Genomic DNA, 25,851 nt, shown 5'->3' with positions numbered 1-25,851 from the left:
TGAAAAGGGAGAATGAGAGAGAGAGAGAGAGAGAGAGAGAGAGAGAGAACACAACTATAGATCTCTGTAAAAACAGGGCCACAAGAGCCAACTCCAAAACATTAATAAATAAACTTTAGAGTCAGTGTAATGGCTGCATGCTACTGTAATGCACCCAAATGAACTAAAAACATTGTTTGATAGGAAATAAAGCACAAATAAAAAATCAATAGCAAGTGCTGCAGCAGAAAGAGAGAGGCACTTACGTAAGGGATGCCAAATATGCTGAACTCCATCATGCCTGAAAGATAGATGGGGGGGATTCATGTATGCCAATATTCAGGTATACAATGAACTTTACAGTAGATGTTCAACAATAACAATGTTTAATGAGGGAGGTGGGTCAAAAGCAAAAGTATACAGACACAAATATTGTGATGTTGTGCCAAGGTGTTCTGGCTGATTAGTTACAGGCTTGTTTTAAGAAGTCACTATAAGAATCTGAGGCAAAGATATCCGTCTGTTGCATTTCAAGTTCTGTTGTTTTCAGTTCAGCACTTGGTATGCTCTTTTTTATTTCTTTGATTCTTGCACAATATTTATGCATTATATATATATATATATATATATATATATATATATATATATATATATATATATGTTAAATATGTTTTTGATGCCTCAGAAAACAAACCAATACATTGAAATTCTCACTGCACAACTTTTCCATTTAGTTCCCATTTAATATGCAAAACCATTCAACAGTTTTGGGTGGTTAGAAGTCTTTGATATTTTTCAAATAAGCCTCTTATGTTCCCCAAGACTTGTATTAATAAAATAATATTTAAACAATAAATGTGAAATATTATTACAATTTAAAATAATGATCTTCTATTTTTATAGATTTAAAATGTAATGTATTCCTGTGATCAAAGCTGAATTTTCAGCATCATTACTCAAGTCCTCAATGTCACATGATCCTCCAGAAATCATTCAAACACCTTTTGAACAATAGTGTATACTAAATCCAAGCACTATAGCGATGCTTATCTTTCCAAGAACCACTAAACACATACCTATAATGGACTTCAGAAGCTGGTCCCAGGCAGAGTAGTTGTCTCCCAGCCAATGTCCTGCCCAGCGCCCACTAGATGGGTATGTTGAACGGGTAACTACGACACCTCTCTTTCCAGTGGTACTAAGCAAAGCACTGGGAAATACACATAAACAAGCACACAAATTAAAACTCATTCCAGAACAATTAAGAACTAAAACAATAGTGAATATGGAGGACAGAAAACTCACTCGTAAGTGGGTTTGGTGTGAGACCAGCCGTACAAGTTGTGGACATCATAATGCTTGACACGTGTGCCACTGGCAAGGATCTGCTCGCTGTTCATGCATAAAGTCTTATGGTTCAAACCTCTGAGCTTGGACTCCAGTGCTGGGAAATGTCACACATGTACAGATTAATTTAGGACAGAAAGTGCTAAATACAGGTATAAATGTTGACCATCGTGCACTCAAACAAACGTACAGGGCATGTATGGAGGATTTTCCAAACCATCATTCCCTAGACAATTTTCTCCAACGGTTCCATGCACGAAACTGGCTGGCTCATTCATGTCCTTCAGATGGCAAAACATAAAGACAGCGTTATAATTTAATGAATGCAAAGGAGAAAACAGTACACAAATGAGTGCAGAAATGGGGCATGGCCGTGTTTAACCTTGAATCAACATCCCAACAACATTATTATGAAGCTATCATTTTATATATATATATATATATATATATATATATATATATATATATATATATATATATATATATATATATATGTTAAAGTTGTTTTAAGACCAGCTATGGCATCTAACAGGAGCTTGAACAAGTTGTGTAGCATCTTTACTTTTTTCATTCCATCAAAAAATACAAAGCACTCACGATCCAAAGTCCGTCAAACTTCATGATGTTTTTGTAAAAGTCTTTAATCTGCTCTCCCCACCACTCTGCTGTACCGTTCTTGAAGAAATCAGGGAAGGCAGCGAAAGCTCTGAATAGCTGAAAGTTGAAATGAAACAACCATTATAAGAACTGCTGTAGACTTCAACCATTACTACAAGCTGATTGGATATTTCAGTAGTGAAACACGCCAATTTGTTTAAATAATAATGTGCTGATTCAGTTCTGATCTGTTCTGATTGGCTTTTGGTGTGTCTTCTACATGCTGATTGGCTGACAGCACCTATGATGTCACACTCTTCTCTCTTGACTGCATTTGCAATCATAGCTCATTGTACTGACAATTTCAGACTGAATAGACTTGGATACAAAAGAAAATATGTCCGGTTCTCTGATTAAAGAGAGATAAAAAGAGTGATTTATAGGAAAAGATAATGAAGTGAGAGGCAGATACCTCTACTTGAGTATCCCAGTCCAAAGAATTGTCCACAGTGACATTGGGATAGTCAGGCCATACCTGTGACAGACAGAAACAACAAAACGTTTGAAACAAATCAAGCTTTAATGAAAATGTGGTTGTGTTGGGTGAATAATCTGTTCAGTTTTTTTTTTTTTTTTTTTTTTTTTGTCTCAAATGTTTTCGTTATTACACATTTTCCATCCTCTTAGTCTTGTGAAATCTCTTCAACTAATGACACATTCCAGATGAAGATTCCCGCTTTAAAGGTGCAGTATGTAAAAATGACTGCAAACAGTTGAAATGAGAACTGCAGTCCAGTTTCAAAATGTTGAAAAGAGTTGTTTCTCCCAACTCGTTCTCCTCAGACTCCACACTCACGTGGGTTGCCAGATTAAAGACACGCAAAAGGAACGAGCACAACTGACATTTGAAATCAACACTGTAAGCTGATATATTCACATTTTAATATGCCTCTGGCCATAGAGCTTTTTAGATGAATGCTGAGGATTTTTAAGGTTGTGTAGGAACTGCATTTTGGACCTCAAATTGTGCCACAGAAAAGAGAAAAATATACAGTCAACGAAACTAGCGTATGATCGGACTATAAGTCGTACCTGAGTATAAGTCGCATCAGTCCAAAAATACGTCATGATGAGGGAAAAAACATATATAAGTCGCACTGGACTATAAGTCGCATTTATTTAGAACCAAGAACTAAGATAGAACATTACCGTCTACAGCCGCGAGAGGGCGCTCCATGTCTTCAGTGTAGACTACAGGAGCACTGAGCAGCATAGAGCGCCCTCTGGTGTCTGGAGACGGTAATGTATTCTATTGGTTCATTTTTCTTTGTTCATTTCTCTCGGTTCATGTCAAATTAATTTTGAGAAATAAGTCACACCTGACTATAAGTCGCAGGACCAGCCAAACTATGAAAAAAAGTGCAATTTATAGTCCGGAAAATATGGTATGTGGGATTGACCCAGAATCAATGTATGTTCCTCTTCTTCTTGGTGTTTGTCATACCTTTCCCCACACAATGTCATTGCTGAGCTCAGGGGGCCATTTGATGAAAACGTCTTTTTCAATCCCGGTATCAAATGCTGGGTAGGAGCCTTTTGTCTCATTGCCTGCTATCGCTGGGTCCTAAAGCACACAAACAAAAAAGCATGTAAATCTGGTACAGAATACATTTCACTGCATGTTTCTGGCCGGAATAAGAACTGACCACACTGATGCAATTTATAGAAACAACTTTGCTTTTCCGAGTAATCAGGAATAGCTTGTACCAGGATGAAGATGAAACGCATTCCCTCAGCCCTCATCTCGTCCACCAGAGCAGGCAGTTCTTTAAAGTTCACTTGGTCCAGCGTAAAGTCCATCTGCCTCTCCATGTACTCAATGTCTGCATATTGCACATCCTTTAAGTATTCAAAAGTCAGATATTATGATCATTAAACTTAAATGAGAGTAATTTAGTGCCAACTTAGTAATGGTTTTGGTTTGAAACATTTAATTCTGCAAATTCTCCCTATTATATTTTGCTATGGATAAAACCATCTTCAAAATGACTAAATGTAAATGTAAAGGAAAGCAGCATAATGTTGTGAGTGGTTGCTAAGGTGTTCTGCATGGTTGCCAGGTGGTTAATTACTGGCACAAGTCAAAAGTCTATGGGATATTTTCACAATCTCCTATTAGATTAACATTATTGTAACAGCAAATCTGAATTTATATGAATTTTATAGAACTATAACTGTTTATTTAGAACTAGTTTTGAAGTAATTGGCTTTAATTCATTACTGTCTTCATTACTTTTGTCCATTCACAAGCTGCCAAGCAGACTACGAAGGCATTTTTATAAACTTCAAGTACCACGTTAATTAATACAGGTCTTACTACAGCCACAGAATGTTGTGTTATCATCATTCAAGTTGCACATCACTGAAAAATAACTGGTTGAGGTATTTAAAAAAACAATATTCCTGAAGTTCTGATGCAAGTTTTGAAGGTTGGTGAGAGTTACATGACTGTGTTTAATGTTGTGTTCAGGAGGAGACTGAAAGACACAAGCACAAACTACAAGATGAGATTGCTAACGTAAGGTATTTTAGCTGCTTTCATGTCTCTGTAAAGATCTGCAATCTCTTTATCGTTGGCATAGCCGTAGCGGCAAAGCTGGAATCCGAGCGACCAGTAGGCTGGAAGAACCGGGCGGCCGATCATCTGTCAGAAAAAAAAGCAAAAAAACGGGAGAAAAATATTTAACATTTTATGCAAATACATTTTAGGACATACATTTTAAAGTGGCTTCAGAAAGTCAAATGGCCCCTTCTGTTTATGTGACAAGCGAGCTTCCTTTAGATAAATATGTATGTATTTCATTTATGAATGTGAGTTTTTGGATGTTATTTTGTGTGTGTGCTTCGACTGAGTACACTGTGGGCAATGAGGCAGAGAGACTCCAGCTGCTAAACCTCATCAAGCCAGGAAACACACACACACACACACACACACCTCAGTGTACTGCTGAACCACTTCTTCTGGAGTGGGTCCCATCACCATGTAGAAGTCCAAGATACCTCCGATGGTGCGGTAGGTCAGAGCTGGAGTAGGCTGGAAGGTCACATCTAAGAGCAAAACAAGCCAAAATTAAAAAAAGGATTACATAATGACTCAATGTGTCGACCTTAGCTTATTTTTTTATTATATATTTTTTTTTTTTTATTTACAAACAACAGCAAGTTAGTGGTTTAGTAAAGGTAGTGGATTCCACAGTTTTTTTTTGTTTTTTTTTTTTTTATGCATTAAATTAAATACATTTTCAAACTATGATTTAGTTGAAATATTTGGCTTTGATGCATTAAATTTTAAAAAGTGTCTTCATTGTATTTGTCTGCGCACAAGCTGCCAAATGTGATTTTGCTGGACTGTAACTATTAGCCCTTTCAAAAATGGAAGAGTCCTTCAACATATACTGTACATTCCCAACATTTACAAAACTAATTTCAATAATACCTTCAAATCATTTCAGGTCTTATCCTTAACTGCCTATTTCTGTGTCATTTTGTATGCGTTAAGGTGTTAAACACATCTGCATTCAAACTGAAGGCCACTACTTTGAACTTCTCTGGGTAAAGTGAACCACATCGAAGCTATTCTCCTGCTGTGGTTCTCTGGATGCTCATTTACTCGACTGCCTGCACATGTGTTTTTTATGGAAGTATTAAAATGTGTGTGTATGTGTGTGTGTGCGTGTGTGACAGCGGTTGAATGTAGAAGACTCTCTGAGCACAACTCTTTTAAAAGCCCCACTGCAGCACCTCCATTATTATGTGTAAGCAGCTCAAAAGAAACTCCTGCAATAAGCATAAACATTCCTCACACTAGAGCTCAATGACAGCCTCTCACCTCTGATAAATAACGTTTGCTCTAATCACAACCTTAAGACCTGCTGACTAAACTCACACCAGTGTTGGTGCCAGCGAGTGATGGACTTAATTGTTCCAATACTAAAGATGCAGCAAGTGTCCGACTGACAATTTTTAGGCTCATAAAGAGAAAATAAAAACATTGTTCCTGGAGATACTGTAGTGCCCTTTACATGAACAGAAATGTGAAGGACACATAAAACTGTGTTTTCTACAACTTAACTGCAGTGGTTAATACATTAAACACAGCTGAATTAAGAGCTTTGTATTTTACAGAAAATACAAAAACATCTTTGTTCTGTTCTAAAGTTAGAATGTTTTTCTTGATTCTTTCCAATGCATTCTGAGATTGTCTTCCCAAAGTGGTATTTCACAGCATTACAATGTTAGGCTTGTTCATCTTCATCTTAGGCTGGTTCGAGATGTGTTTAACTTAGTCTTAGCCTACAAGAAAGACTGTCCAGTGCAGTCCAAGCCAGACACAATTAGCTCAGTGTGTGATTTTACTCACCCATAGCATTGCTGTTTAGCAGGAGGACGCCATGAGCATTTGTTGATTTCTCCAGAGCCATGTAGAAAGGATGGACTCCATAACTGTTCAGCTTATACTGCAGATGAGGAGAAAGAGATTAGAGCTCAAGTTTGTGAAGCAACTTCAGTTGTTCTCAGTGTTAAACAGACAATTATGTGTTAATGAGAGATTTTTACTTGGCTTAAAGGAATGAACCCTGCAAATCCCATCTCTCTGTTTTAATTAACCTAATTACATCTCTTTCTCTCTCTTCCTGCATGAAGCTCTCTCTTTGCTTCTCTTTCTTTGGCCATTGTGTCATGAATGGAGTCTGTGAATGACTGACAGCCAATAACAGGACGGTTAGCCGAGAGGTGCAAGAGCGTCACTGCATATGAGTCTGTCTATCTATCCATCCATCCATATACTATGTCACCTGTCACAGCAATTACTGCTTTTGATTACTGTATTGAGTGACTAAACTATACACTAGGGCCGGCTGTAAAGTGCAGATGAAATGCACGCAGGAAGGCTTGTAAAACACCACAACTGGTTCTGACACTCACCCCTGGAGGCTGATCTTTCGCAAACAGGCCGTATTTGTGGAAGTTGAGGTCATGCTTGTAGGTGGGGTGTTCGCTTTCACCAAAACCATAGACATAGTCTGAGGGAAGGCGTGTGGAGATCTGAAGGAACTGATCAGAGAATGTAAACCCCGGCATGGCAGAATCCCATCTAGTGAAATAGAGAGTACGAGAATGAGATTTAACAAAACAGAACATTCAAGATTTCATACGGTGGCAAATTTGGCTTTTATAGACCTAAAACTCTCAGAAAATCCCTAAAAGTGCAACATCAGCTCTGCTATTCAGAGTTACTTCTGTGCTGATCATGCGCTCCTTTACAATACTGCTTTGTTGCCTTTTTCTTTTTTTTTTCTCAATTAATTTATAGTTGCAATACCTTTGGAAAATTTGACATGCTAATCCCCTTTTAAAATAATTTTTATACGTATGCATTTTAAAAAAAATAAAAAATAAATATTTATTTTTAATGTAGATAATTTATGTAAGTGATCATGGAATTATCAGTTCAGGAAATGCAAGACTTAATGAATGATGGATGAATGACACTGATGTACAAGCAATAAACAGTGATTTTAAGCGTAAACTTCACAAAATCTATAAACTGGTTCTTCAAATCTGATTGGTTAATCACAATGTTGTTCCAGGGACAACAAAGATTTAGGTTACTCACATGATTTCATTTGTTTCCTTTCTGATCACTTGGATTCCAAATGGTTTGTCATGGATCTGAACCCTGTACTCTCTTTTTGTTTCGTCTGTTTCTGGAATGGCAGGCAGGTCAAGGTGAATGGGGACCTCATAGCGTGCATTGTATGGGTCGAAGATCTATTTGAATAGGACCAAAATCAGTCACAGGCATACATGTTACCTTAAATGTATTCATTTATTTTCCTAATTCCTGAAACAAAACTCAAACAATAGAGCAGGGTGCTAATAACACCAAGGTTATGGATTCGATTCCCAACACTCCTAAAAATGAAGATTATGCACAAAAGGTTCTTTATGGTTCTTTAGATTAAGCTCATCACGTAAACATGTTTATTTTTTTCTTCATATATATCTATCTATATCTATCTATATATATATATATATATATATATATATATATATATATATATATATATATATATATATATATATATATATATATATATATATATATATATATATATTAGGGGTGTAACGATACGCGTATTCGTATTGAACCGTTCGGTACGAGGCTTTCGGTTCAGTACGCGGTACGCATTATGTACCGAACGGTTCGTTGGACTGATTAATTAAATTTGGAAAATAAAAAAGGTGTGTGAAATATAATGATATGCGTTCAACAAGGTAGCCCAATAACCCAAACGACGTAACAGGCAATGCCCCTGACACCCCCGAAGAAAAAAAAAACACCAACTTATATGTTTATGTTAGGCTACTCAGTCAGGCGCTCGCTCACTCAGTACGCGCTGAAGGCTCGGTACGGAGCCCCGCACGTCACCTGTAGGAGAGAAAAACATCAATCCGTGGCGACGGTTTTGCAATCTGTCCCCTCAGTTTATAAACCGTGCTCATGAATTAATAAACTGTTCACTCGGTTTAACAAATCGTACCCAGGATTAACAAACCGTGCCCACGAATTCCCAGTCCGTGCGTTTAGATTGTGTAAACCGTACCCTCGGTTTTTGAATCCGTACCCACGAATTCATAATCCGTGCGCACGCTTTCGCAATCCGTTCCCTCGGATTTGAAAACTGACACGCATTTTACACTTAACAGTGAAACATGCATCTAACTCCGGCAGGTGGGGTGAGGTGGGTGGAGCTTAGTATAATAAAATCACAAAAATAAGTCTTCATGTTAAGAAAGAATTGTACACAAGCATTTCCAAAACTGTCCAAAGGTTATTTAAAAATAAAGCAATTCACAAATTATTTTATGACAAATATTTTTACTGTCTTGTACTCATTTATTTAGCCTACAAATTAAAATTATAAAAAATAACTTTATTTTTATTTGTATCATTATTATATATTATTAAACAGGTTATGCATAAGAATCTTTTATCCAAAATAACTTACAAAAGAGGAAAAAATTACTCCAGAGTCAGTCACAATGCCAGGTTTATTGCACAATAATAATCAAGTGCTATTATAGATTATCAGCAATTGAACAAGATTTTAATGCGCATCTTTCTTATTAAATCTTTGTATTCCACCTCGTACTACACTTGATAGAGAATCACTTAAGACACTTTGCTGTAAACCTATTCCACATAATAATATTCAATAAAACTGTATGTTAACACGTAGGAGTTTGCTGCATGAATCCGTGAGTACGGTTTACAAATCCGAGGGAACGGATTGCGAAAGCGTGCGCACGGATTATGAATTCGTGGGTACGGATTCAAAAACCGACTCCTACAGGTGACGTCCCGGGCTCCGTATACGGACATCACCGCAGCGAATGGTGCATTTACGTTATAGCCGCGGATATGAGACCTTACTCTGTAGTGGAAAACGCAGGTTTTAAGAACATGCTTAATGTAATTGAGCCCCATTACAATATTCCTTCACGAGCCCACTTCAGACAGACCGTAATTCCTGCTTTGTTCCAAAAAACATAAGCCCAAATAGAGAACCAATTGAGTAAAAACACACTAAATATAAAGAGTTATAGAGTTCCATATAAAAAGAGTTACATCTTTGTATTTGTTCATAACCACTACAAAAATATTACATTTAATTTTAAAAAAAAAATTTATAAGGAGCTATTTTTGTTTTATACAGTATGCTGCTAAGAAAACACCATAGAAGATGGGTAAAGAATAGCTCCATCATTGTTCAATGTAAAAAAAACACATACTTTGTTAGTTTTAATAAATAAAACATTTTTAAAAAAATCAAGGAAATTTATCTGCCAATTTTTTCTTTTTGCTGTATCTAAAACGTACCGAACCGTACCGAACCGAACCGTGACATCAGTGTATTGAACCGAACCGAACCGTGAATTTTGTGAACCGTTACACCCCTAATATATATATATATATATATATATATATATATATATATATATAGATAGATAGATAGATAGATAGATAGATAGATAGATAGATAGATAGATAGATAAAAGTGACTTACCAAATGCATAAATCTAAATTGTTATTGTTCTGTCATTATCTTGGTCTTAATCCTAAATATAGAAAAGCATACCCTCCAACGTAGGCTCCTTCCACTCAGGTATGTGATATCCACCCGTAGCTTGCTGATGTCTCGAGATCGAGAACGCTGACTTGGGAATTTGGTATTGCGGTCTATATCTACAGTGATGCCACTTGATGTCTCAACCTTGTTGCTGGTGATGTAGCCGTGGTTCTCGGCATAATAACACCGAGGACTACTTAATAGCTACAAAAATGAATAAAAGCAATTATGTTTTGCTTTCTGTAAACAGACTATTTGAAAATAACAGGGCTGAATATTGAATATTGTCTCTCTCTGACCTCCCAGATGCAGCCCCGGGCTTCACATTTGGCCTGATCTTCATCCTCTTCAGGGTAACAATCAATATTTACAGAGTTTTTGACCTCCCAGCTGACTGTGTAGTTCTTCCCCAGTTCCAGCTCCAGATTTTTCAGATGTAGTACCTGGAGGACCAAATACAGCAAACAATTTACCTAACAGCAGACCTAATAGATTTTCTTTACCTAACAGCATTATGGCTCTTGTGATTGGTGGACAGACATGAGCTGTACAGAACGCCTTCTTGAATACAAGAGGAAATTGTGATGTCAGAACGATTTTATTTGATTTTCCATTTCATGACCACTTTAATATGGAAAGCAGATGGGGCCAAAAGCGACACAAGCCATGACACAAAGTTACAGAAACTAAACAACCGAAAGCAATATGTCTTCCTTCGATGTAATGTTAGTTCTGTACTTCAGCGTTGGGTAAAACATCATTATGATATCCTTTATCATAGTAGAGAATGCTGCTTACTTGTAGGCTACGGGTAACAGCCGTAGAGGTACAGTCTATGGTAAAGGCAAAGATGTTGAAATAAACATTCACACAATCAGCTTTTCCACATACCCTGATAATCAAAACTTCTGCTTAGTGCCTGCTCCATTTATGCAGATCAGTTTTTGTAACTGTATTATTTAATCCATCTGTTGCTTTTGTCTTAATCAGCAGCCGCTTGCACCACCTGCTGGTGAGCGACTGACAGCAGATGAAGATCATGCCTCTGTGCTCTACTGCTATTCCTGCAGCTCCCGGATGTGAAAGAGCGAATTATCTGCCGAATTTTAACCACTGAATTTGTGGAAGCGAATTTGGAAAGTGAAATAAAATTGACAGAAATTTGCCTGTTCAGTATTATACATTGTATATTTAAACCGATTGAATATTTTGGAAATTATTTCTGGAACGTGAATATGAATTATTATTATTATTTTTTTTTTATTATGAAAAGGTGTGTGAAATATTTTTAATTGAAATATTCACAGCTTAAACGAAAAACTATGTTACATTTCAGGACCTAAAATGCAAGTCCTGGATATACAAGGCATTAAAATGCAAGTACTGTTAATGCAATGCATATTTTTTTTTTTCAGTTAGTGCTATTCAGCATGCTTTTTTGTTTCAAAGACATTTGTCATTATTTTACTTCCATAACCCTTCATGAATAAACGTGATGTCTGAGTTTTGTATAAGTATAGTAACATAGCACATACAAATATGGTTTCAAATACAGAAATTTCATTGGCTGCAGTGCAGGTTGTCACATTATTGCAGACAAACAGTGCGTGGTGACACAGTCAAATTAAAGACTTTTGGTCCTTCTTCCATATTAAGACAGCAGGGTTTTTTTTTTTTTTTTTTTATGTCAGAATCCTAGCCAGTGCCAGTGATGCAGCTAGTTAAAGGATGTGGATGAAAAAAATGACAAAGACTGTTGAGTTTGCGTTACTTGGCAGACATTCCATAAATTACAACAGCTGACATTAATGTGTCAAGCGTAGTTTAAGACCAAAGTCTGCACGTCCTCATGTTGTCATTCCAAGACCTTGAGCTCTGGGAGAAAGTGATGTCCTTTATCATAGGCTAATGCACGTGTGCTTTTGAGAGCCCTGACAAATTCAATCTCTGGTCCGTGAGCATCCCTGGACACTCACTTGGAATGACAGGGCCTCTGCTGGTACCCTAGGGAATCCTACTCTATATTAAAGAGAAGTCAGGCTCCATTTTGTGGACATGATTTGTTGGACTGGCTCACAGTCCTAATTACGTTACATCGGCTGTGATTTTTTCTTCATTTTTCACTTCGTTTAGAGATGTTCTCCAAATGTCAAATTAGCTAATATATTTCTGAGAATTCTGTAAAGCCCTTTGAAGGACGGCTATTTTCAGATGGCTTTTTGTCGAAGAAATCTTGGCTTAATGGAAATATTAGATTAAGGTTTCTGTCAATTTATTTGGCTGATAGCTTTCATTTTTAACTTCAGTTGCAGTGCATCATGTATGTTTGCATACGGCTGTATTATTTAGTACTGTAATAAAAAAAAAAAAATTATATATATATATATATATATATATATATATATATATATATATATATATATATATATATATATATATATATATATATATATATATATATATATATATATTTAGTGTGAAATTCTAATATATATCACATTGAAAAAATACAAATGTTGCGTTCATTTCCAAAGTCCAAATTGTAATTTTATATTATTTAAATAAATCAAAAATAAATTTTTTATGTTTAAGGTAAATTGGCAGTCACAGTGACTTTTGGCTATTGCTAGTTATTGTAGTTACTCAAACCAAACAAAAATGCATTACTTAAATATGTATTAAAAAAATAAAAATTTTAGTTCAGCTAATCTCCAAGGCAACATTTCTGATTTCCATTTAATTAACTAAAATAACTAAAGCTGAAATAAAAATGAGTAAAAATGTCAAAAGACATTTAAAGACAAAAATAAATAAATAAATAAAAAAACTAACAAAATAAAAAATTACTAAAACTTTACAAAACTAACACAATAGCAGAAGTTCTAAAAATAAAATAATTCTAAATATTAAGAAAAACTATGATTACCCTCGTGGAAGAATCATACTCAATCTGGGACTCATTCAGAGTGATAACGACGTTGCCATCCGACACAAGCACGAGAGCAGGAACGCTGTTCACTCCCATCACGGTGATCTTCTCAAACTTCAAGTTGTTTGGATCTGTGTATCCATTGTGGGCAACTTGCATTGACAAAACATCCTGAGCCAGCCAAAAAAATTAAAAGATAAAAAAATTAAAATAGATATTACTACAGACTTTTGTAATAGTTGCCATTTAAAAATGACTTAAATATGCCATGGACACACAATGTAATGCAATCTAAGAAAAAAAAAAAAAAAGAAAAAAAAAAAAAAAAGGGGAGATTAGGATGACGTACATTAGCCACAGAAAACTGGTAATGAATGTAAACTCCAGATGAAACTGTATCTAATAAATAGACAGAAGGAAAAGTTATGACAGACAAATCAACTTAAATGTTAGTAACACAAGGATTATTTGTTTTTCCAAGAAACATCTGGGTAAATCTTATAATTAAGCTCAAAAAAGCTAACAATAAGAATGAACCTGTGACTGATTTGAAAGCTTCAAGCCAGCATTGCTTTTTCATTACATCTCACATTCATTGCTCAAGTTCATGCATTTTGTAAGGTGCCCATAAGGAGACTTGGTCGGTTCACTTGATTTTGTCATGGCTATGACATAACTTGCGGGAACGTGATAATATGTCCTGGCCACGGGATACAGGTGCATCACAATATATTAGAATGTCCTGGAAAAGTTCATTTATGCAAGAAATTCAACTAAAATTGTGAAACTTGTGTATTAAATAAACTAAATGCACACAGACTGAAGTAGTTTAAGTCTTTGGTCTTGTGATTAGAATATGGTGACATGCCAATCAGCTAATCAACTCAAAACACCTGCAAAGGTTTCCTAAGCCTTCAAAATGGTCTCTCGGTTTAGTTCACTAGGCTATACAATAATAGAGAAGACTTATCTTGCTGATCTGAAAGTTGTCCAGAAGACAATAATTGACACCCTTCACAAGGAGGGTAAGCCACAAACATTCATTGTCAAAGAAGCTGGCTGTTCACAGACTGCCGTTTCCAAGAATGTTAACAAAAAAGTTGAGTGGAAGGAAAAAGATGCACAATCAACCGAGAGAACCACAGCATTATGAGGATTGTCAAGCAAAATCAATTCAAGAATTTGAGTGACCTTCACAAGGAATGGACTGAGACTGGGGTCAAGGCATCAAGAGCCACCACACACAAACGTGCAAGAAATTTGCTGAACCACAGACAACATCCGAGGCATCATACCTGGGCTAAGGAGAAGAACTGGACTGGTGGTGGGAGAAGCTCTTAGCCCAAGTTGCTTGAAGTCCAGTGTTAAGTTTCCACAGTCTGTGATGATTTGGGGAGCAATGTCATCTGCTGTTGTCTACTGAGTTTTTTTTTTTTTTAAACCAAAGTCACTGCACCCATTTACCAATAAATCTTGGAGCACTTCATGCTTCCTTCTGCTGAACAGCTTTTTGAAGATGCTGATTTCCTTTTCCAGCAGGACATGGCACCTGCCCACACTGCCAAAAGCACCAAAAGTTGGTTAAATGACCATGGTGTTGATGTGCTTGACTGGCCAGCAAACTCCCCAGACCCGAACCCCAGAGAGAATCTATGGGGTATTTTCAAGAGGAAAATGAGAAACAAGGGACCAAAAAAAAAAAAAAAATGAAGATGAGCTGAAGGCCACTGTCAAAGAAACCAGGGCTTCCAGACCACCTCAGCAGTGCCACAAACTGATCACCTCCATGCCACACCGAATCGAGGCAACAATTAAAGCAAAAGCCTACCAAGTATCTAGTATAGAGCTGTAATCGGGCCTTAAAAGTTAGGCCCGACAGGACCCGAGCCCGACAAGTAAATTTTGATTGACAGCTTTTTTAAAGCCCAAACCCATATACAGCCCTACATTATCCAAATGTGCACATGCACACAGCTCTTTTGCCTTTTGTCAACAATGAGTCATTTATTCATGTTTTAACATACTTTACTCATAACTAACGTAGACTAGACCACTTGGAAGTTGGAATAAAGCAATAAAATAAGGCCCTGTCCACACGGAGATGCGTTTCTGTGAATACGCACAAATTTTTTATCGGATAGGTGTTTCGTCTAACAAGGATCCGGCGTGTTGCGGATCATTTTGACATCATTTTGCGGCTTCGTGTGGACGCGGATATTTCTTGAGACGAGGAAAAAAAAGATCCGATTGGGGTAAGCTCCGTCTCCATGTGGACAGGGCCTAAGTCCTCTGTGACATCTCAGCATTCATAGGCTCATTTAACCTATAAATAGACCAACGCAGCAATAAAAACAAGTCGTAAAAAAAAAAAAAAAAAATTAAGATGAATTTTAAATTAAGATGGGTATTTGGCAATAACGAAATTAAGATAAAGGCTCCGCCGGATTTGCTTCACACTGGCAGATGATATTTAATAAAAGAATAATGCCAACATTAGCGTAAATACTCAACATTATGCATTTAAGACTCAATTAATATTTAGTTATCATTTGAAAAACCTTTACTCACAGAGATTAGGCTAAGCCTACATGTTTTTGTGGAGGAAAATGATTGAATCCACTGTAGATGTCTTCAGCACTCCTGCGCTCACTGATGGTGCGTCATTATTCACTCATTATTCTCATTATAAACATGGTCAAATCTTTTCCACTCCTCAGAGTTTGCTTTAGTGGCTCGTGGAATCAAAACGTAATCACAGAAGCAATCCTCCGTTACACCTGCTCAGCATTCATTTTCGCATCTTTCTCGCGCTAATCGGAACACATCAAAAAAAAAAAAAAATCTGAAATCTGAACTTCTGACTCAACCTCACTTTCGAAAAAGAAAAACATAACCTTGCTATTGAGCACCGTATAAGGTATATTTTTTGTTTCTGACAGTGACCTGCAAGAGAGAGAAAGAGAGAAAGAAAAAAACTTTTAATTAATATCTAGCTCCTCCAAAATACCTCGAGAGTCTCCGTCATCCCAAAACAGCTCGCCTGACGCAGCCTTGTTGTCATCGAGTGCAACGATCAGTCCCATGGGATGAAGCCGGCTGAGGGAACACACAAATTTCATCACACAAATGTACAACTTTTTACCAGAAACTGAAGAGCAGGTAGAAAACGGATCCTTTGAAGTTGAGATGGGATTCTTGTTTGTGAATAACATGTCACAGACACCGTACTCCGAGCCAGAAGAATTTTAAATAGCTTGTACTTCACCTTGCATTTGTGATGCATTCATCTATCACCCCTGCTTTGAATGCCAAAGAACCCCAAAAGATACTTTAAGAGATACAGTGCATTTTCATTTTTACAGCTGAAGGTGTAATATAGTCAGTGGGAAATAAAACACTATGAAATAAATAGCTATTTAACACAGAGAGAAATTCGAACTATTTTTCTAACATTAAATAGAAACTCAGGCCTCATGCAGATGAACAGGAATGAGATGAATGAAAACACAGAACTACCTCTGAGAGGAATGATAAACAAAAGATGCATGTTTGAAACACTGATGCAGGTGCGCGCACACACACACACACACACAAAATATTTAAATATTTTATATTAAATATTTGAAATACTTTCTCAGTATTATAAACTCACTTTGCAGTATTAACCATTAGTGATGCTGTGAATCAAGTACTGAATGGTTGTCATATTCTTATACTTTGGTAATTCAAAGAATACCAAATGTTCAAAACACTATAATGCAATCTCTGAAAAGCAGCAGATATGTTTTTGTTTGACATTAAGATGTCTTTAATGTAAGTGGGCGGGCTACAGGACTCCCTGACAGTGGACTGGCTGTATTTTCATAGATAGAGTTTAGTGACATTGCAATAATTTAAAATAAGCTTTGTAGTCATTTTCAAATATGTTTTTGAGTGTCCCCCCATTACCTGTATGTAGTTGTGATGTTTGGTCTTTGTATGGGCAGAATGCCTCCGCCTCTCAGGTGTAAACCAATTTTATCAGCTGGCAGGTGCATGTTAATTATTGCTTTGCGTTCTGTAATCTTTACCCCCTATAAATCAAAACAAAAATCACAATGTAAATATATATGTATATAACTTATGGGTTGCACCTTATTTTACAGTACGTGTACTAACATGTACTTATAGTGTACTTACAGTGTATTTATCTAAGAAAGTTCTGGTAACACAAGGTAACTACATGGGGTAGGGTTAGGGTTAGGGTTAGTACTTAGTTATTACATAGTTATTGTAATTACTATAATACGTACATAGTATGTACATGAGGAACAGGACTGTAAAATAAAGTGCTACCAACTTATGAATATATCCTTTATGTATTTGATTATATAATGGGAGGGGACAAAAAATGGACAAATTGACAATTCCAATTGTTATTCTTGACAACATGAAGTGCATTAAACATTACATCAAGGTTTCCGAATCTGGGGTTTGTGAAAGTATGGTGACCCGTACTCATACTTTGTGCTCTGCATTTAACCCATCCAAAGTGCACACACACACAGCATTGAACACACACAAACCGTGAACACACACCCGGAGCAGTGGGCAGCCATTTATGCTGCGGCACCCGGGAGCAGTTGGAGGTTTGGTGCCTTGCTCAAGGGCACCTAAATCGTGTTATTGCCGGCCCGAGACTCAAACCCACAACCTTCGGGTTAGGAGTCAAACTCTCCAACCACTAGGCCACGACTTCCCCTTGTGGAAAGGCCCCTTGGGGAAGTCATATAACTTAGTCAAATAACTTGGTATTCACCACCATTTTCACAGACAAGGATTTTCTGAAAGCTTCTTACACTGCTTGACAGAGATCCCATATTAATTATTGATTTTACAGTAATTACAATAAGTAGTCACTATAAATTTCAGCAGAAACTAGCTCAACATACACTTACTTTCAGCATGTTGTTCACCTCACACCGCCTGCATTACCTGTCTCGAGCTCAAGACCCCTCACCCCTCTCTCTGACTGTCTGACTAGGTCAATGTCAAGACGACGAGACAGACATTGAGTCTCCGTTCTTTCCATAAGTCATTTCAGATCCAATCAGGTTCTCTGTGTTTCTCCTCTCCATCATACTCTGTCTCGCTCTGCCAGGGTCCCTCAAGACCCGCTTTGCCAATCACAGCTTCTGTAATCGACCCGTTCTGAGACGTGCAAAACACCGATGCAAGGGACCGATCCTATCAGTGATCTGATTGGTGCTAGTTAATCTGGCTCTTAGAGCACTAACAAGACTCTAGAGAGGCCTCTGACTCACCAGAGCAACAAGCAGTCAGTGGTTTCAAGATTTGAAACGAATAGTTCACCCCAAAATTAACATCCTGCCATTATTTATAGATTGGTTTGCAGTGCGAGAGGAAGGTCTTACCGTCTCAAAGTTATACCAGATGGCATCTGGAATATAGGCCTCCACAAATTCAACACCCTAAAAAAAAAAAAAAAGAAAAAAAGAAAAAGAAAAGAAAATCAGCTGACCATAATGACAGACATTATTATTTTGATGTGAGTATTATTCATTAAACTACTGGGCAGTACATCACAGATTTTTCGGAGAGGTATGGTCCTCCTTTCATGGTTTTTCAAGCTTCAGAAAAAATATGAGCAAGATATCGGAGAGTAAGAAGTTGAAACAAAGTGAAGCAGCAAACAAACCAAAAGAAAAGATTATTCATCCCTGTGCCGGAGGGAAAACCCACTGTACACTTCAGATGGTGGCACTCAAGTATGATATTCATATCAAGCTGAAAGCACTGTGCACCGAAAACCCAGCCATGAGTGACTTTAAGATAGCAATAGTGTGTGTGTGTGTGTGTGTTTGTGTGTTTAAAAACAAAACAAAAACAACTGATAGCTATGACTCTAAAATCTGACTGCGTGAGCCAAGTTTGAAGCCATTGTAAATAGAAACAGATAGCAATATAAACAGCCAGTGGTAAATAAATACATTACTTAGTGAAAGGTACATGTGTGTTTCTTTTGTTCTGTTTTAACTTAATCCTAGGGGTAACTATTAAAAACAAATTGAAATAAAATAAAAGTAAGTAAATAAATAAATGCTACAAACTGTACATACATACCTATTCTACTGTCGATTTTGATGTTTTTGAAAGAAGTCACTTATGCTCAAAAGTACATTAAAACAGTAACATTGTAAAATATGAATATAATTTTAAATATCTCTTTCTCTTTTAATATATTTTAAAATGTAATTTATTTCTGTGATCAAAGCTGAATTTTCAGCATCATTATTCCAGTCTTCAGTGTCATCCTTCAAAAATTATTCTAACATGCTGATTTGCTGCTCAAGAACCATTCATTATTATAATCGGTGTTGAAAACATTTGTGCTACCTAATATTTTTGTGGAAACCATGACATTATTATTATTATTATTATTATTATTATTATTATTATTATTATTATTATTATTATTATTATTATTATTATTTGCAGTCATGATTCTTTGATGAATAGAAAGTTAAAAGTCATCCTTTGGGCCCGACAAAGACAAGACATTTTTTATTTTTATTTTTTTGGAGGGAATTAAAAGCAGAGCACCAACATACTCTTTAAATGAGAGTGAAGATGAGCTAGGACATTTGAACACTTAAAAAGATGGCTAATATGACCAAAAAAAAAATGAAGGTGGGAAAAGATTTCCCTAGTCAAAACCCTTGTTGAGAAGATCAAAGTTCAACTGATTTGCAAGTTAGATGTCGGGTGTCAGTAAATTAATGCTTGCGAGATGAAAAACAACAGCAGTTTTTCTTCCTTGCAACTTGTTCTAGCACCTAACAACTTTTTTTCATACCACATACCATCATAATATTTCATGCAGCTGATGCATATGGATTTTGCAGCTGATTGAAGATTTGAATAAACCCAACACAGGCGTCTCTTGATGTATGTGCATCAAACTTTCTCAAAACGGGCCTTTTGCCATGTTCTCATGGGAAACTCTTTGAACTTGAGGAGTCTGAATCAGTCACATTCTTGATAAAATGCATGAAGCCACATTAGACTCTTCAAACAATTCATCACCCATTTTCACATGGCCGCAATCTATATTCAGTTCTAATTTCTTCATAATGAGGTCGACGATCTCATTAGAAAGAGAGAAAAAGCGATGGAAATGAAAAAAAGTGAGGAAAAAGTCCCATCTTCCTCACATTTGTCCCAGAGGAGGTCATCCACATGGGCCCACAGGAAGTCATACAACAGTGTGTGTGTGTGTGTGTGTGTGTGTGTGCGTGTGTGCGCATGTGTGTGCGTGTGTGTGTGTTCACTCACAGGATCCAGCACAGGTGTAATGAGTAGATACGATCCCCACATGAACTGCTTGTGTACTGCCCACGTTTCACTGTCAGAATAGAACCTACAGAGCAGGAAACAATTCTTATAAAGCAGTTCCTGAATGCTGATTGGTTAATACAGAATTCTAAACATGGCAAAACAAGAAAACATGTCAAAACAACACAAAAAAACATGTCAATACAACCCAAAATAAAACATGACAAAACAATAAAAGTCTGTAAAAAATGTTTGATTAGATTACATTACATTCAAATTTTTTTGAAAGAAGTATCTTATATTCATCAAGACCATATTTAATACTAAATATAGTAAAATAACTAATATTGTAAACCAATTTTACTATTTAAAATAACACTACATCAATGAAGTTTATAAACATAAACAGAACCGTTTGTTGAGGCTGAAACTGTTGCACTGCATGTGCTTCCGAACTCACTCGTGCATTAAGGGACGCACTACAGTCTCTCCGTTAACATGGGCCTTGTAGAACAAAGTGTAGAGGTACGGCAAGAGCGTGTATCTGATATTCAGGTAATGCCTTGAGGTGTTCACCAAGAGAGAGTCAAAGCCGTATGCTGCAGGGTCCTGGTCCTGTTAGAAAGGGACATAAAACCAGTCAGGGGGAGTAAGCTGAAGAGCAAAGACAGAAATGGATTTTACTGTGTGGATACTGATAATATGTTCATCATGGCGGAGAGCCATCGGTCGTGGAGACTGCCGTGGAATGATTACTCTCTCACTAAAAGGTCAAATCTTATTCATCTAATTTCACCAAGAATATAATTTTCCATTCATCCTCATTTGCCCTCTCAAACTCTCACTCCGGAGATCTGATTGCTTCTCTCATGCCAATCTCACAATAATGATTAGAGAAATAAATCTTCTACAAATAGCATTTAAAGAGAGAGGACTCTTTGTAAATCAGAGCCTTGCCGTTGGGCTAGAAACACGTAGCACAGATGTTTTAAGAGGACGACGCTTCGTACACTTTGAGACTGAATGTTTATGAGTATTTAATTGGCAGTACGTACTGCAAAACCTTTTGCGTTGTGGTTACGGCTGAAGGGGTAGAATGCGCCCACTTGCATCCAACGAGTGCAAAGCTCCTCCGTCGAGTTGTCAAAGAACCCACAGATATCCGCACCGATCTGCAAAATAACATAGTGAGATTTAGTGTCTCTCCATAGGAGGGACAAAATTGCTCTTTATTATCTCAACAGTTTTCAAGGCAATAAGCAAGGAAATCAAATGAAGATTAAGCAGAGACTCCAGTATTTTATATATGAAAAAGACAGTAGTCTGACAAATTTCTCCCTGGAGTATCAGAAGAGATCTCATATTGTGCTCATATTTACCAAAATACCAACGTCTGCATTCTGCAATTAAAAGCATAAAAAATTCTAAAGCTTCTTTTCTATTTTCTTTATTATTTTTTATTGAAAGTCGTGACATTTGCCAAGAATGGTAACCCATACTCAAAATACAAATCACAACAAGCTTGGTGATCAGGTAATATTGTACAGCAATACATTTTTACATCATCCGTCCCATGATAAATTCATTGGATCTGACTATTGAGTCAGCCAGTCAATGTTAACTCAATTCAACCTGAACACAGAGTCTGAATGCCCTTTTAATTTCTCATTGCATTTCATGGAAACTTAATCAAAACCACAAGCTTTCTCCGAATGCTCTTCATGTCTCTCAGTGGGGCTGTTGTGTTATGAAGACAGACTGGTATCTACCATCAATTACCCATGTTGAAAAAGATGCTTTGTCTGGAGTCAAACCACTTACGTAAGGGATTCCGAAGAGGTTAAACTCCAGCATGCCGGGTATCGCCCACTTAATGTCATTCCAGCTGGCGCTGTTGTCGCCCAACCAGTGCCCAGAGTATTTACCCACCCCAGGGAAGGAGGAGCGGGTAAAGACCATGGAACGGCTTGTCCCAAAAACTGCTTTTGATGCCCTGGAATCAGAAACACAATATTAGATGCATTGGGAGTGTTGGCACCACAATAAAACAATGGTACTGAAAAGACACAACGCCGTTGGGTGGCCTATGAAAGCACAACCACACAGGCAGGAGTTAAATGTGGCAGTTCAGCTGAATAGAGAGGGGGCGAAGAGGAACAAGAGTGGAACAAATCAATGATGCAGAAATTACAAGATGAGTAAAACAGATATGCTGTTGAAAATAAAAAGAGGGAAAAAAGGAACGAGCATGATGCAACTGAACGTTCTTTACCCCCCTTTGACTAGAACAAAATGCTATATGAAAATATTTGCCATACGTTAATAAAACATTAAGTCAAGGGTGATGCTGCTTGAGGCACCACTGCTCTGACTTACACCTGTCGTGTACTGTTTCACAATCAGCAAATTCATCATTTCAGAATTTTTTTTTGTTGTTAACGTCTTTCCTAATCATGTACTGCATTCACTAGGTATGAAAATTATTTATTTTTGCATTCAAATTATATATATATATATATATATATATATATATATATATATATATATATATATATATATATATATATGTATATATATATATATATATATATATATACATATATATATACATATATAATTATATATATATATATATATATATATATATATATATATATATATATATATATATATATATATATATATATATATATATATATATATATATATATATATATATATATATATATATATATGAGCATGTTAACATATGACTATCCACTGACTTTCCATCTTCATTTATCATTTCGAAAAAAGCAGAATCATAAATATTCTGCATACAGAGTGTTGAAAAATCAACACTTACTTGTCAGTGGCCAGGACCATAGAGTACCCATAGAGACTGTGGACATCATAGTGGTCCCCCCATTTGTGTTTAGCATCCATGCATAAGGTCTTACTGTACATCAGATCATCAAGGATACCTGCAGAGTTGAATGGGAATGTAGAGGCTGTATGTATACAGATGCAGAGGAAACACTTAGCTGATATCCATCTGCTATAAATAAATCTAGATGTAGATGCATTTGAGACTCACGTGGGGTGAATGGAGGATAGTTGAGTTTGTTATCAGCGCAGCCTTTGATGCCTCCTTTCACGAAATTGGCCACCTCATTCATGTCCTTAGAAATAAAACAGCAGTTAGTTCAGTACTCCCTAATACAAGCGGCTAATTGGCTCAAGCTTAAAGCAAAACCATTTAGGGAAGCTTTAAAGTCAACATGTACTGGCATTTGCAACCATTATATACTTTTTATAATGTAATCAGAATATTCATCAAGAAAAATGGTAGGGCGGGACTTGATTTAATCAATCAGGAATTGATTGGATGGTGTAAAATAAGTTTCTTCTTCGACACAGTTGCAGCTTTGGAACAATTCTGTATGTACTGTGAAAGCGCTATACAAATTAATTTAATCAAATTTAATAGGAGATTGATTGTAAGCGAGGTTGATTATTGATTCCATGTTGACTTAAAAGCTTTTGTGGTTTATATTGTATTTTACACCAGATGTTTATAGAGCTTTGCTGTGTTTGAATATCGTTAATACATATAGATTCAGGGACATATATTTGGAGACTATATTTGAATAGTTTTCATGACCTTTCGTGACCTCTTCACCAAGTCATAAAACGATTAGGTTCAATATTTGCTCACGGGTAATGGTATCTGTGGATTACTTACAATCCAGAGAGCATCATGCTTGACTTCCTTGTGGAAACGCGAAATTTCATCAACCCACCAATCAATGCAATCCTGGTTAGTGTAGTCAGGAAACACGGTTTCCCCTGGCCAGACCTGTGACACAATAGAATGAATGAATGAAAAATAATACAAAAATATAATATGATATATAAAATAAAATATAATAAAAAGTGAAAAAAATAATAAATACAAATATCTATCTATCAATCTATCTGTCTGTCTGTCTGTCTATCTATCTAGATTTAAAATATTAGTTATTTCTTTTGGTTATTTTGGGAAAATGCCCATGTTTCAAGGGATTAATTGAATAACATCACAATTTGTCACTGATGACATTTAGCACTGCAACATAACGGCCAGTCTACATGTTTCCTTTAATGTATGTCTTTTAGTTTTTAAGCCACTGGCATTTCCATTCCCTCTTGAGTTCATTTCTGTTTTTCATCTCGCATGGCTCTGAGCTGCATGAAAGCGTGATATTAAACTCTAATGCCAAATCAATGCAAACAATGACCTGAAATAAAACCATTTAAAAAAAGCAATTAGCATCTGCCTATGCTTAATCAGCTAAATAATCAAAAGTGATATTATTGCCATGTGATATGTGCCTCATTGCCCTGAGGGGTGACTGATACGGTACAGTATATGATCTAACTCAAGGTCACAGTAGGTAAATTAATGGTCTTTCTCATGGTAAGTCACATGTCAAATCCAGATGTTCTTCTTTCAGTCATTCCTTATTTGACGTCTCTTAACTTATTCTCCTTCATTCTAAATACATATTCTATTTAACATATGTTTACACAGCACATCATTATTTCCTAAAATAAATGTGTTAATATAACTTAATCGTCTCCCAAAGTAGAACTGGGTAATTAATAACGTTTAATGTTTAAAAAGGTGGATGGGAATTGTAAGAAATGTAATGATTTTGGCTCTGATTCTAATTCAACTTAAGGACTCCAGTCTTTCAGTTCTTTTGAGCAAATAGCACCAATTCTCCATCTCTAAATAACTATTTATACTTTATATATTACAGAGTACCAATTCTCCATCATTTAATTAATCAGAAATATAATAAAATGTGTAATACTGTGAAATAATATTCGAAATTAAAATAACTGTTTTCTGTTTAAATATATTTGAAAATGTAATTTATTCCTGTAATGCAAAGCTGAATTTTTTGCATCATCGTTCCAGAAGTTTTCATATTATTTATTATTATTATTTGTTATTTTTTTACAAAAATAAATTAGTCATTCATTCCCAGATCAAGCCATTTTCACTCTGTGTATTTCAGCGAGCAAGGACAATGTATTGCAATACAGTATGTTATCTGTCTACATCTCTGTAAAGATTTGGGTGTTCAACAAAAATAAATTAAATTAAATTATAAATTAAAACCAAATGCATGTAAATCATTTAGTTCAGTCATTTTTAAAAATGAAAAAATCACCAGTTCTCAATTCCAAACCCTAGTAACAAATAACCAACATAATGCCATGCTCATTAATGGATCTTTGGAGGATATTACCTCTCCCAGTAGAGGTGTTACCCCATCTGGTTCAGTGACCCAAACCTTAGCCGCATGTCCTCTCTCAAGTGCCTCATAGGGTCCGTTTATCCTTTGACCTGTGGATACGGCAGGATCCTACCAACAGTACCAAGAAGAAAACATTTTAAGGTGGTCAACTCCACAAAATAAATTTTGGCAAAGGGCCGAA

General features: G+C 36.3%; 1 protein-coding gene across 3 annotated transcripts in view; it reads right to left on the bottom strand.

The window, feature by feature from the left end:
- The window catches only part of LOC127934210 (sucrase-isomaltase, intestinal-like), a 45,440-nt gene that overhangs the window by 11,736 nt on the left and 7,853 nt on the right, over positions 1-25,851 (bottom strand). For 2 of the 3 annotated variants that reach the window (XM_052531441.1, XM_052531439.1), the window contains exons 12-39: positions 25,662-25,778; positions 24,107-24,220; positions 23,459-23,543; positions 23,228-23,345; positions 22,204-22,375; positions 21,438-21,554; positions 20,843-20,997; positions 20,383-20,467; positions 18,462-18,518; positions 16,996-17,120; positions 16,055-16,143; positions 13,397-13,446; positions 13,045-13,218; positions 10,418-10,561; positions 10,128-10,322; positions 7,601-7,755; positions 6,910-7,078; positions 6,344-6,440; positions 4,919-5,031; positions 4,502-4,627; positions 3,691-3,822; positions 3,428-3,547; positions 2,396-2,458; positions 1,924-2,040; positions 1,517-1,607; positions 1,285-1,423; positions 1,056-1,189; positions 246-280 (exon numbers count right to left, since the gene is read on the bottom strand). In XM_052531441.1, the coding sequence (XP_052387401.1) occupies positions 246-280; positions 1,056-1,189; positions 1,285-1,423; positions 1,517-1,607; positions 1,924-2,040; positions 2,396-2,458; positions 3,428-3,547; positions 3,691-3,822; positions 4,502-4,627; positions 4,919-5,031; positions 6,344-6,440; positions 6,910-7,078; positions 7,601-7,755; positions 10,128-10,322; positions 10,418-10,561; positions 13,045-13,218; positions 13,397-13,446; positions 16,055-16,143; positions 16,996-17,120; positions 18,462-18,518; positions 20,383-20,467; positions 20,843-20,997; positions 21,438-21,554; positions 22,204-22,375; positions 23,228-23,345; positions 23,459-23,543; positions 24,107-24,220; positions 25,662-25,778 (3,288 nt within the window). The remainder of the gene's footprint in view (positions 1-245; positions 281-1,055; positions 1,190-1,284; positions 1,424-1,516; positions 1,608-1,923; positions 2,041-2,395; positions 2,459-3,427; positions 3,548-3,690; positions 3,823-4,501; positions 4,628-4,918; positions 5,032-6,343; positions 6,441-6,909; positions 7,079-7,600; positions 7,756-10,127; positions 10,323-10,417; positions 10,562-13,044; positions 13,219-13,396; positions 13,447-16,054; positions 16,144-16,995; positions 17,121-18,461; positions 18,519-20,382; positions 20,468-20,842; positions 20,998-21,437; positions 21,555-22,203; positions 22,376-23,227; positions 23,346-23,458; positions 23,544-24,106; positions 24,221-25,661; positions 25,779-25,851) is intronic. The other variant, XM_052531440.1, reaches the window with a different exon arrangement.

This window comes from Carassius gibelio, chromosome A18 (assembly GCF_023724105.1).
Source record: "Carassius gibelio isolate Cgi1373 ecotype wild population from Czech Republic chromosome A18, carGib1.2-hapl.c, whole genome shotgun sequence".
NCBI lineage: Eukaryota > Metazoa > Chordata > Actinopteri > Cypriniformes > Cyprinidae > Carassius > Carassius gibelio.
Note: the sequence above shows the minus strand (reverse complement) of the source record. Positions and strands in the feature narration are given on the sequence as shown.